The following is a 13,698-nucleotide window of genomic DNA, read 5'->3' as shown; positions in this document are numbered from 1 at the left end:
CAGAGATCTAACCTCATACGTTTGGATCAATAAATAGTAAACAAGTTAAAAAATGGTTCAAATGGCTCTGAGCACTATGGGACTCAACTGCTGAGGTCATGAGTCCCCTAGAACTTAGAACTACTTAAACCTAAGTAACCTAAGGACACCACACACATCCATGCCAGAGGCAGGATTCGAACCTGCGACCGTAGCGGTCGCGCGGTTCCAGACAGTAAACAAGTTAAAACAGTTGTATCTATGTGAGACTTTCCGGGGAGACCCTGAAAACTGGACAGATTTTGGCTCAAGCGTTATGAGAGTTCAGCACCAGTCTGCCAAGAACGCGTTGGACGTTCAAAGATTACAGTCTCATACCTGTTGGTTTTCCAGACACTTACCACGTATTTCATCATGGTTGAAGGCGTATCAAGGCCGTTATTACAGCCAGAGGTGGTTGTTCTGGGTACTGATTTCTCAGGATCTATGCACCCAAATTGCGTGAAAATGTAATCACATGTCAGTTCCAGTATAATATATTTGTCCAACGAATACCCGTTTATCATCTACATTTCTTCTTGGTGTAGCAATTTATATTTATAAAACTGGCATGTCACGTATAAAATAAATATGAAGCGATAACGGTTTAGTCACAAAATATTAAAATAGAAAACGAAGAGGCAGGCCACTAAGAGCTGCATCATATGTGGACCTGCGGTCGCTCTTTCCGCATGCTGTGGCTCCTTCTGTCACGTGGGCATTGGGGTTGCGGGCGGAGACGCGCGTGTGGTCGGCGGGTGTGTACTGCGCCTACTGAGAGGGCGGTGGTCTCGTGTGTGCTGCTAAGCGACGTGATAGAACGTGAGAAGTTTACCATTAATGTGTTACTGTTACCAGAAGAAGATAATCGCGGATTTTTATCGTGTTTCAATTAGCGACTCCTTTTCCTGATTAAGTTCTGGTCCGTCAGCGATGAAGTTTAAAACTGAGGAAGGGCAGAACCAGTGGTATAATTAAAAACTTCACTACTTCCAACGTTATTGTCACCATTTTTGTAAATTTACAAAAGCGAATAGCGACAGCCTTCTCGCAATGTGACCAATGTTGTCTGAAGTGCTGTTATGTATAGTACGCTGTAGAACCGTGGCGTCGAGTAGAAGTGCTCATAACTTAGTTCCGTCACATATGTGTGTGATCGAAAAAATTTGTGGGAGTAATTTGGGTACATTACTATTTCATGTTATCAGGGAGTGCTGAATGTGAATAGCCTGTGGGTCACTTGTGGCCCTATTCCTGTTTTGAAATTTTTCTAATGTTTTAAGGATTGTGTTACTCGGGATACCGCCCAGTTGCCGTGTGGTTTTTTGTTGTTGTTTCAGTGGTGTAATCAGTGGCGGCGGCCAGTTTGGATTGTGACCGATAGCGCCGTCGCTGTGTTTATCAATAGACTCCAGTTCTTCGGCGACTTTATTTTATTATTTGTTCTTGGTGATGCTGAGGCGTCCGTCTTTTCTTCTTCACCGTTCCTTTCAGCTTTCATTCAGACTCGATCTGAGTTTTAATTTCCGCGCACATCCATAAATCACATGGGAGTTGGCATTAGGAGTGATTTAAAATGGAATGACCATACAAAGTTAATCGTCGGTAAAACAGATGCCAGACTGAAATTCATTGGAAGAATCCTAAGGAAATGCAATCCGAAAACAAAGGAAGTAGTTTACAGTACGCTTGTTCGCCCACTGCTTGAATACTGCTCAGTAGTGTGGGATCCGTACCAGATAGGGTTGATAGAATAGAGAAGATCCAACGGAGAGCAGCGCGCTTCGTTACAGGATTGTTTAGTAATCGTGAAAGCGTTACGGAGATGATAGATTAACTCCAGTGGAAGACTCTGCAAGAGAGACGCTCAGTAGCTCGGTACGGGCTTTCGTTGAAGTTTCGAGAACATACCTTCACCGAAGGGTCAAGCAGTATATTGCTGCCTCCTACGTATATCCGCCGAAGAGACCATGGGGATAAAATCAGAGAGATTAGAGCCCACACAGAGGCATACCGACAATCTTTCTTTCCACGAACAGTACGAGACTGGAATAGAAGGGAGAACCAATAGAGGTACTCAAAGTACCCTCCGCCACACACCGTCAGGTGGCTTGCGGAATATGGATGTAGATGTAGATCTGCTGTGGCATTACTTATCACTGAAATTCTGTAATACCTGAAAGATCCCTTTCATTGTACTGGGTTCTTAATATCTTACTCAGAGAGACGCACTGTGAGTTGTTTCTGCTGTTATGTCTTAAAAGGTGTCCTTCTTCTGTGGGGGATTTTTCTCGGTAAACCACTTATAGTTTGTATGGTTCTTAAGATTTATGTAAAGAGGGTTTTCGAAATTCTTTATTGTTTGTAGTGGGCTTTGATGCCCGTAGACATTTCGTCTGTTTAGCAATGTATCAAATTCTAGGTCAATTATGTATATCATTCTGGGGTATTATTCAATAATATCTGCTGGAAATTACAAGCCTGTGTTTCATTGGTAATTGTTGCCTTCTCTTTATTGAGTTGAAGTATCCTTGAGCGTGTGTCCCACGTTGGAGCTGGTAGCAGAGCGTGGTTTCGATTCAGAACCTCTGGGTTGTGGGCTCACATTTTTGTATCTCTGTAAGATTACTCAAAAATCTCTGGATGTGTCGTTCATGTGAAATATATTTAAAGGTTCCATGGAATATAAAAAAAAAATAAAAAAATATACAACGTGTGTCTCGATCAACGAGACTGGAAAGAGACGCATTTATGAGCTATTACTGCATAGCCAGTACCGCCTGTTGCTCTCAGGTGAGGAACTGGAAAAGAATGGTGACCACTCTGTCTTTCTCTCTCTCCCTACAGCGATACAATATTGCTGTATCGACCAGACACATACTTGATTGGCACTGCTACAGCAGGTGTGTGGTGGAAAATAAATAAAAGACTGTATATATAGAAGAAATGAATTGCAAACTTTATTTACAGTTTGTGGAAAGTACGTAATTTTGGAAGATGGGCCATGACGGGGAGTGAAAAGGAAAAGGTTTCCAGCGGGCTAGAACGACAGGCGTTGCAGGAGAACGTTTGGCAGTCCTCGCCGCAGGCAGTTGTCCCTCGGGGTCAGTTACCGGGGACCCCGGTTCGATGCCCGCTCGCACTGCAGTCGTCACACGACGTCACCGCCGGTCCGCTCAGTAGATGCCATGGTATCCGTAGCCCAGGGCGGGGGCAGCGGCGTATCCCAGTCCGTTGTATCCCAGGCCGCTGTAGCCGTAGTAGCCGGAGGCGTAGGCGGGCACGCCGTAGGCGGAGTAGCCGTTGTACAGTCCGGAGTAGGCCACGGGGGCGGAGTAGCCGAGGCCGGTGGCGTAGGCCAGGCCGCGCTTCTCCTTGGGGGCGGACTCCTCAGCGGCGAAGACGGCGGCGAACAGGCACAGGGCCAGGACCTGCAAAGTCGACGACGGTGTCACAAAAGGGTGATGCAGATGTGTGCTTAGAGCATGCATAGGATGCACCAAACTTAGACTGCAAGGGAAGGTACTTGAAGATTTACATTAAAGAGACCTTTGGTGAAAAGAGATTCACTTGCATGAATATCAAGAGTCAGATGGAAACCCAGTTCTAAGCAAAGAAGGGAAAGCAGAAAAATGGAAGTAGTATATAGAGGATCTATACAAGGGCGGTGTACTTGAGGACAATATTATGGAAATGGAAGAGGATGTAGATGAAATGGGAGATATGATACTGCGTGAAGAGTTTGACAGAGCACGGAAAGACCTAAGTTGAAACAAGGCCCAGAGAAGAGGCAACATTCCATTAGAACTATTGACAGCCTTGGGAGAGCCAGTCCTGACAAAACTCTACCATCTGGCGAGCAAGATGTATGAGACAGGTGAAATTCCCTCAGACTTCAAGAAGAATATAATAATTCCAAACCCAAAGAAAGCAGGTGTTGACAGATGTGAAAATTGCCGAACTATCAGTTTAATAAGTCACAGCTGCAAAATACTAACACGAATTCTTTACAGACGAATGGAAAAACTGGTAGAAGCCGACCTCGGGGATGATCAGTTTGGATTCCATAGAAATGTTGGAACACGTGAGGCAATACTGACCCTACGACTTATCTTAGAAGAAAGATTAAGAAAAGGCAAACCTACGTTTCTAGCATTTGTAGACTTAGAGAAAGCTTTTGAAAATGTTGATAGGAATACTCTCTTTCAAATTCGGAAGGTGGCGGGAGCAAAATACAGGAAGCGAAAGACTATTTACAATTTGTACAGAAACCAGATGGCAGCTATAAGAGTCGAGGGACATCAAACGGAAGCAGTGGTTGGGAAAGGAGTGAGACAGGGTTGTAGCCTCTCCCCGATGTTATTCAACCTGTACATTGAGGAAGCAGTAAAGGAAACAAAAGAAAAATTCGGTATAGGTATTAAAATCCATGGAGAAGAAATAAAAACTTTGAGGTTCGCCGATGACATTGTAATTCTGTCAGAGACAGCAAAGGATTTGGAACAGTAGTTGAACGGAATGGACAGTGTCTTGATAGGAGGGTACAAGATGAACATCAACAAAAGCAAAACGAGGATAATGGAATGTAGTCGAATTAAGTCGGGTGATGCTGAAGGAATTAGATTAGGAAATGAGACACTTAAAGTAGTAAAGGAGTTTTGCTATTTGGGGAGCAAAATAACTGATGATGGTCGAAGTAGAGAGGATATAAAATGTAGAGTGGCAATGGCAAGGAAAGCGTTTCTGAAGAAGAGAAATTTGTTATCATCGAGTATAGATTTAAGTGTCAGGAAGTCGTTTCTGAAAGTATTTGTATGGAGTGTAGCCATGTATGGAAGTTAAACATGGACGATAAATAGTGTAGACAAAAAGAGAATAGAAGCCTTCGAAATGTGGTGCTACAGAAGAATGCTGAAGATTAGATGGGTAGATAACATAACTAATAAGGAGGTATTGAATAGGATTGGGGAGAAGATGAGTGTGCGGCACAACTTGACTGGAAGAAGGGATCGGTTGGTAGGACATGTTCTGAGGCATCAAGGGATCACCAATTTAGTACTGGAGGGCAGCGTGGAGGGTAAAAATCGTAGAGGGAGACCAAGAGATGAATACACCAAGCAGATTCAGAAGGAGGTAGGCTGCAGTAGGAACTGGGAGATGAAGAAGCTTGCACAGGATAGAGCAGCATGGAGAGCTGCACCAAACCAGTCTCTGGACTGAAGACAACAACAACAGCAAAAACACTCCCACAGGGTTCAGTGCTGCTCCATCCACGTCTACATGGATACCCTGCAAATCACATTTAATTGCCTGGCTGAGAGTTCATCGAACCACGTTCACAATAATTCTCTATTATTCCACTCTCGAAAAGTGCGCGGAAGAAACGAAAACCTATATCTTTCCTTGTGAGCTCTGATTTCCCTTTTTTTTATTATGATCGTTTCTCTCCATGTAGGTCGGAGTCAAAAGAATATTTACGCATTCGGAAGACAAAGCTAGCGATTTAAATTTCTTGAGATGATCCCGCCACAACGAGAAACACGTATGTTTTAATGATGTCCACGCCAAATCGTGTACCATTTCAGTTACACTTTCACGATAATACAAAACATGCTGTCGTTCTTTGAAGTTTTTTGATGTACTCCGTCGATCCTATCTGGTAAGGATCCCAGGATGTGCAGCAGTACTCCAAAAGAGGTCGGACAAGCGTAATGTAGGCAGTCTCTTTAACAGATCTGTTGGATCTTCAAAGCTTCTGCCAGTAAATCGCAGTCTTTGATTCGCCTTCCCCACAACATATTCTATGGGTGCTTTGCAATTTAAGTTGTTCGTAATTGTAATTCATAGGTATTCAGTTGAATTTACGGCTTTTGGTATCATTGATTCAACGGGTAACCGAAGTTTAAGCCGGCCGGTGTGGCCGAGTGGTTCTAGACACTTCAGTCTACCGCTTCGGTCGCAGGTTCGAATCCTGCCTCGGACATGGATGTGTGTGATGTCCTTAGGTTAGTTAGGTTTAAGTAGTTCTAAGTTCTAGGGGACTGATGACCTCAGATGTTAAGTCCCATAGTGCTCAGAGCCATTTGAACCATTTGAACCGAAATTTAACCGATTTCATTCAGCTCTCATGTGGATGACCTCATACTTTTCATTATTTACGGTCAATTACAAATTATCGCAACATTCAGATATCTTTCCGAATTCGTTTTGCAGTTTGTTTTGATCTACATATAAATAGGCGATAAACGACAGCATCATCTGCAAGCAACTTAAGACAACTGTTCAGATTGTGTCCTAAATCGATTATATTGATAAGGAACAGCAGAGCGCATATTGGTGGAAGCGAGAAATCAGTTCTAATTTAATCGACGGTTTTCCGTCAATTGCAACGAACTGTGACCTCTCTAACAGGAAATCATGAAAAAGAGTATCACAATTGAGACGATATCCCATAAGCACGCAATTTGATTACAAACTGCTTTTGAGGTATAACGTCGAAAGCCTTCTGGAAATCTACAAATACGAAATCAATTTGAAATCCCTTGTCAATAACACTCAACACTTCGTGCGAATAAAGAGCTAGTTGTGTTTCACAACAAAGATGTTTTCTTAATCCTTATTGACTGTGTGCCAATAGACCGTTCTCTTGGAGGTAATTCATCCTGTTCGAACACGATTCATGTTCCAAAATGCTGCTGCATATCGACGTTAATGAAACGGGCCTGTAATGTAGTGGATTACTCCCATTGCCTTTCTTGGATATTGGTGTCACCTGTGCAACTTTCCAGTCTTTGGGTACGGATCTTTCGTCGAGCGAGCCGTTGTATATGACTTAAGTATGGAGCTACTGCATCAGCACACTCTGAAAGGAACCTAACTTATGTACGGTCTGGACCTGAAGACCTGCTTTTACTATGTGATCCAAGGCAGGTAATGTGTTACACTGGTACTGATGACGTGCAACGAGTACAAATGCAGTGAAGTAATTATACGAGGTTTAGTCGGAAAGTAACTTCCATCTTCATCTATCATGCGTAGTAACAGAGATCGTGGCGCGGCTCTTGCGCTGGTTCCTGTCCTAGCCACGTGCTTTCAAAACGTGTGCTAGTTGTGACGTGTAAGGGGCGATCCGAAAGTTTCGTTGCAATGCCTTACAGTTCAGACTCAGTACGCCAATCAGTTAAAAGCACCGTGAGCTTTGCAATCACGCCATCGACGCACGAGGTTTGGTATAACTCCGTGTTTTACTGCGTGAAGAAGTTCGTATCTGTCCATTGCACATTCTCGTTCGACAGGAATCGTGGACCCTTCAAGGCATTTTTTAAGGGACCGAAAGCGTGATAACCATATCGGGACTATAGATCGGCTGCTTAGTGTCTCCCACAACCATTGGCGTAACTTCTGCATTACGTCATTTGCGATATGAGGGCGTGTGTTATCATGTAGCAGGAGCAATCATTCCAAAACGTTTTTCACCCGATACACATTCTTCATTTTCCAATGGATCTCTACCGCACCAATCCCTTGCCTGCATGTCGCGCTATTCGTCCACGAGACTCAGAGGGCCATAGACACGGGTTCCCAGGTAGATGCCGTGTTTCTTGACTTCCGCAAGGCGTTTAATACAGTTACCCACAGTCGTTTAATGAACAAAGTAAGAGCATATGGACTATCAGCCCAATTGTGTGATTGGATTGATGAGTTCCTAAATAACAGAACGCAGCATGTCATTCTCAATGGAGAGAAGTCTTCCGAAGTAAGAGGGATTTCAGGTGTGTCGTAGGAACGTTGCTATTCACAATATACATAAATTATCTTGTGGATAACGTCGAAAGTTCACTGAGGCTTTTTGCAGATGATGCTGTGGTATATCGAGAGGGTGTAATAATGGAAACCTGTGCTGAAATGCAGAAGGATCTGCAGCGAATTGACGCATGGTGCAGGGAATGACAATTGATTCTCAATGTAGACAAGTGTAATGTGCTGCGAATACACTGAAAGAAAGATTGTTTATCATTTAGCTACAATATGGCAGGTCAGCAACTGGAAGCAGTTAATTCCATAAATTATGTGGGAGTAGGCATTAGGAATGATTTAAAATGGAATGACCATATAAAATCAATCGTCGGTAAAGTGATTGCCAGACTGAGATTCATTGGAAGAATCCTAAGGAAATGCAATCCGAAAACAAAGGAAGTAGGTTACAATACACTTGTTCGCCCACTGCTTGACTACTGCTCACTGGTGTGGGATCCGTACCAGTTAGGGTTCATGGAAGAGATAGAGCAGATCCTATGGAGAGCAGCGTGCTTCGTTACAGGATGGTTTAGTAATCGCGAAAGCGTTACGGAGATGATAGATAAACTCCAGTGGAAGACTCTGCAAGAGAGACGCTTAGTAGCTCGGTACGGGCTTTTGTTGAAGTTTCGTGAACATATCTTCACCGGAGAGTCAAGCAGTATATTGCTCCGTCGCGAAGAGACCATGAGGATAAAATCAGAGAGATTAGAGCCCACACACAGGCATACCGACAATCTTTCTTTCCACGAACAATACGAGACTGGAATAGAAGGGAGAACCGATACACGTACTCAAGGTACCCGCCGCCACGCACCGTCAGGTGGCTTGCGGGGTATGGATGTAGATGTCGATGCTTACAAACCCGCAGTGTAGTCGCGCTATGTGCCTACATGCAGCAGCAACGCCCCTAAACGGAAACGTTTTGATCACCCCTTATACATTCTGTAATCGTGGAGCAACAATGTACGAAGCTACTGAAATCTGTCTCGATCTTTGTGTAGTTTATTGGGAAAACGTAAGAAGCGAAGACGGTGAAAAACAATGATGCCGTACGTTCAAAATGGGTGAACCAATGTACATGATGATTAGAAAACTGGTCGAGCGAGTATTGTGAATGCAGATCTGATTCGTTTGGTTGATAGTAGCCTTAGGGAAAACCAAAGACCCACCATCTCGGAGCTTTGTGTTCATTTTCCACGTATTAGTCTTACCTTAGCGCACTATCGAAGAATAGAGTTACAAGAAATTTAATGCCAGATCGGTGCCTGAACTGGTTTCTGAAGAACAGAAGGCTCAGCTTATGCAGCAGCGCTGTCCTTTTCTCATGCGTTACTAAACAGAAGGCGATGCTTTTCTCAATCAGATGGTGACAGAAGATCAGAGGTGGGCGCAGAATAAAGACTTCAGTCGGTGCAGAGTTATCGGAAAGACGCACGCTGTGACGTCAATCACTTCATAGCAGGGAATTCATGGCATGCGTCTTCTGGGACAGAAAAGGAATTTTGCTAATGGAGTTTTTGGAGAGGACTGACATAACAAACTCTAAAAGTTAATGTAACACACCAGTCACTTTGCGAAGGGCCATTCGAAACAAACGTCTCGGCATATTGAACTCTGGCGTGATTTTTTTGGCTTGACAATGCGGCGTACTCCAACCAGACTGCGAGAGTTCTAATGGGGAGTATTGTATCACTCTCCCCACAGCCGTCATTTGGTGCCTAGCGATTATCGTCCCTCTCACTCACATGAAGTGGCTTGGCTTGAAGTGCTTTGGCAATGACGAAGAGCTGAAAACCAGCTTGGCAGGCGAAATGAATGTACGGTTGCAGAATTTCAAATCTCGTCAAACGCTACGAGATACGACAAATATCTTAGTGACTGGATACTGTGGGGAAAAATGGAGTACGTGCCTTGACAGACCGCACAAAATATACTTTCCAAAATTCACAGAAAAAACTTGAAACTGCGAATGCTCTCCATAAAGTAGCTGGTAACTATATATAAACGGAAGTGACTTTATGGATAGACGCCGTAGTTTCAAGTTTTTCCTGTGAAGTTTAGGAAATGTTTAAGACACATAACGTCATGGTAACTGTAACGATAATTTTTCAGGTATGAACTCTATTCGGAACCAAATAAGAGTGGCACCTGAACTGATCCTTGTGGAACTTCTGACATCACTTGCGTTTTATGTGCAAAGAGTCCCGCTCCTTTGAAGCGACGAGCACCAGTTATAGGGGAGAAAAGTAATTGAGAAGTGTATTTAAAAAAAAACTGTCAACATAGAGCAAATCATATTTTCTGTCGAAAGGCGGACCATTTTCAGACTGTTCTCAAAAGTTGATGTGTGGAGACTGATCCACGGAGTAGGAATTGCAGAAGTCTCCAGATTCTGACAACTGCTCCTAAAAGCAGTTGAAAGCATCTGGAGACTTCTGCAGTTCCTGCTCTGTGGATTCATCTCCACATGTCAGCTGTGCAATATGGTCTGCAGATGGTCCGCTTTTGGACTGAAATCGGTCAGCATAAAATGTGATTTGTCGGATATTGAGTTCTGAAACTGAGCGCTGTTTTCCAAAATTATTTGGAAAATATATAACTGAGAAGTGCTACTCTGAGAAGAAAAAGTTTCGCTTAGAAGAGGAGGTCGTGGCTAGTTGTATATAACCAGTCAGAACAATGATAACAAAACTGCGAATGAGCGAAATGGACAAATATTATAGATGCGGAACACAGTGTTTTGCAGTTGAAGACGTGAAGTAAAACTTACCAGGAACTTCATCATGGTGGCGGTAGGTGGAGTGGCGTCTGTGTAGCGACTGGAAATAGCTGACCGTGCTGTGGTCTGTGGATGCCTCTGGGATGTGCCGGCCCAGCTTATATACTGTGGGGCAGAGCGGGCCTTCAGCTCTGCAACAGGTGAGGCGGGGGCGGCATGCGGAGGGGCGGAAAGAGGGCGGGGGGGGGGGGAGTGGGCCAGACAAGACGCTGACCATCTGTCGCGGCGGAGACCTTGAACTGGAGCGCCGAGGAAACGCCCCAGTGCCGGGCGTGGTCCAACTCTTCTACGACACTCCTCACGCACTAACCCTCCCCAGCACTCTTCTGTTTTTTGTGTTTGACAGTTCAAACTACTAATGGACCTGGTTGCCGTCACTGCATAGGCACGTGACTCTTCGCACAGAAAGCGCAAGACATGTCAGGTGTTCCACAAGGATCAGTTCTGGTACCAGCCTTCTTTTCTTTCCGAATGTAACTGATACTTGAACAAAGGTGCACCTAAGGACTATTTACTAATACTCTTCATCGTATGATCACACCACTGTACGTCTTCTCTTTTTTAACAGCCGATTTTGGTAAACATACAAAATTTATTTTACGTAATGTGAAACATCCTGCCACTGTGTAGAAAAAAAAATAGTGTGCAATTATGAATCAGTTACTTATATAACCTGAAGAAAGATCTTAAAACTGACGAACTTCGGTTATTAAAGTACACATGAAATTCTCCGCAAAATGCGCTTGTGTTCCACAAAGATCAGGTCTGATACAACTATCAATCTTAAATTGTCGACTCAGCCACCTACAGACGACTGAGCCGACATTTTAAAACTGACTTTTACAACCATGAACTCATCTCCATTATGGACAAAATCGTTGGTACTAATGTTCTTTGTTGCTGAATTTTGGTGATAGTTGAAAATGGATGCACCTCTGTATTACCTATTTAATGTACCAGGGCTATCCACAAAGTACATTATGTTTTGGAATTAAAAATAAATAAAGTATTGGAAATTTTTTTTATTATATACAGATGAAAGCCACACTTAAATACTACTTTTCTACATAGTTGCCATTTAAATTAAGGCACTTATCGTAGCTATGAACGAGCTTGGAAATTCCTTCGTCGTAAAATTCGGCCGCCTGCGCCTTCAACCACGTGGTTACCTCTTTTAGGACAGAAAAGGTGCGATTTTTGTGCTGGAAAGAGGCACTACAATAAACTCTCAAAGATATTGCCAAACTCTGCACAACCTCAGAAGAGCAATACAAAACAAACGCAGGGGAAAGTTGGGCTCAAAGATATTGCTGATTCACGACAACGCCCGGGTCCACACGGCAAATGCCACTCGTGAAGTTCTCGAATCTTTTAAGTGGGAGTTGTTTCCTCATCCGCCGTACAGTCCCGACCTGGCACAGAGCGACTTCCACTTATTCCCAGCAATGAAGAAGTGGTTGGCAATGCAGCGTTTTGATGACGACGCACGGCTTCAAGAAGAGGTAACCACGTGGTTGAAGGCGCAGGCGGCCGAATTTTACCACGAAGGAATTTCCAAGCTCGTCCATCGCTACGATAAGTGCCTTAATTTAAATGGCAACTACGTAGAAAAGTAGTATTTAAGTGTGGCTTTCATCTGTATACAATAAAAAATCTTTTCAATACTTTATTTATTTTTAATTCCAAAACGTAATGTACGTATTTAAGTCGAAGAAACTTAAAATTTCCACAGAACAGGACTTAGTCTCTATTGTAACGACTGACTTTGTTCAGTTTACACATGATCTTCAGGACACGTACGAAACAACTATTAACTAAGCGCAATAGACTAATATATTTTCGTCCGCAGCTCGTGGTCGTGCGGTAGCGTTCTCGCTTCCCGCACCTGGGTTCCCGGGTTCGATTCCCGGCAGGGTCAGGGATTTTCTCTGCCTCGTGATGACTGGGTGTTGTGTGATATCCTCAGGTTAATTAGGTTTAAGCAGTTCTAAGTTCTAGGGGACTGATGACCATAGATGTTAAGTCCCATAGTGCTCAAGCCATTTGAACCATTTAATTTATTTTCTTACAGAAAGTGAACCGTTCCATAGTATTATTTATACAGTTGAAATGCGATGAACAGCTTCACATAATGTAGAAAAACTTTTTATGTGTGATTCTCAGTGAAATATTTCTTATAAAACTTAAAGATGTTTTAAAAAGTGGCCGGATTCGTTTGCTAAAATAGATGTGGATTTCTTCTCCTGAAAGCTAAAATCAGATTGGGAAATCCGCAAGTTTGTCTGGCATTGCTCTTCTTTGCTGCTGAATATAGATCTTACCTGAATAAAGGGGCACCGCTGAACTATTTAACATTCAAGAAAGTTAACTGAACGTGTATAGTGATGCACTAACTTACTAGCGGAACTGGTTGCTCTCGCTTCAAAGCCACGAGACTTTCCACCAGAAAGCGTTAGTCACATAAGGCGTTCCACAGGGATTAGCTATGCTACTACTGTTCTTTGCAGCTGAATATTTGACGGAAAGTCATCGAGTAAAACAGATGTGATTTCTGTCATTCGCCAAGGTAGCGTTATAGGCCCTTTGCTGTTCCTCATCTATATAAACGATTTAGGAGATATATTGAGCAGCCGTCGTAGCTTGTTTGCAGATCGTGCAGTCGTTTATCGACTAGTAAAGTGATCGGAAGATCAAAACATATTGCAAAACGACTTAGAAAAGATATTTGCATGGTGCAAAAATTGGCAATTGACCTTAAGCAACCAAAAATGTGAGGTCATCCACACGAGTGCTAAAAGGAATCCGTCAAACTTCGGTTACACGATAAATCAGTCAAATCTAGAGGCCGTAAATTCTACTAAATACGTAGAAATTACAATTACGAGCGACTTAATGTTTTGGGGAAGGCTAACCAAAGATTGCGCTTTATTCGAAGGACACTTAGAAAATGTAAAAGATCTAAAAAGACTGCCTACACTACAAATGTCCGTCTTCTTTCAGAATACTGCTGCGCGGTGTGGGATCCTTATCAGATAGGATTGACGGACTACATCGAGAAAGCTCAAACAAAGTCAGCACGTTTTGTATTATCGCGATATAGG

General features: G+C 43.2%; 2 protein-coding genes across 2 annotated transcripts in view; both read right to left on the bottom strand.

Moving 5' to 3' along the window:
- LOC126424935 (cuticle protein 6.4-like) overlaps positions 1-401 on the bottom strand; it is a 245,477-nt gene extending 245,076 nt beyond the window's left edge. The window contains exon 1 of the mRNA XM_050087783.1: positions 381-401. Within this exon, the coding sequence (XP_049943740.1) occupies positions 381-395 (15 nt within the window). The 5' untranslated portion in view covers positions 396-401. The remainder of the gene's footprint in view (positions 1-380) is intronic.
- Positions 402-2,954: 2,553 nt separating this feature from the next.
- LOC126424934 (cuticle protein 6.4-like) lies at positions 2,955-10,721 on the bottom strand. The gene is made up of 2 exons (XM_050087781.1): positions 10,589-10,721; positions 2,955-3,449 (listed from the first exon to the last, which is right to left on the bottom strand). Exons 1-2 carry the CDS (start codon positions 10,601-10,603, stop codon positions 3,195-3,197), a joined length of 270 nt encoding a protein of 89 aa, XP_049943738.1. The 5' UTR covers positions 10,604-10,721; the 3' UTR covers positions 2,955-3,194.
- Between the last annotated feature and the right edge of the window lie 2,977 nt (positions 10,722-13,698).

This window comes from Schistocerca serialis, chromosome 10, assembly GCF_023864345.2.
Source record: "Schistocerca serialis cubense isolate TAMUIC-IGC-003099 chromosome 10, iqSchSeri2.2, whole genome shotgun sequence".
Lineage (NCBI taxonomy): Eukaryota > Metazoa > Arthropoda > Insecta > Orthoptera > Acrididae > Schistocerca > Schistocerca serialis.
The sequence above is the reverse complement of the archived record's forward strand: the minus strand, read 5'-3'. Positions and strand labels throughout refer to the sequence as shown.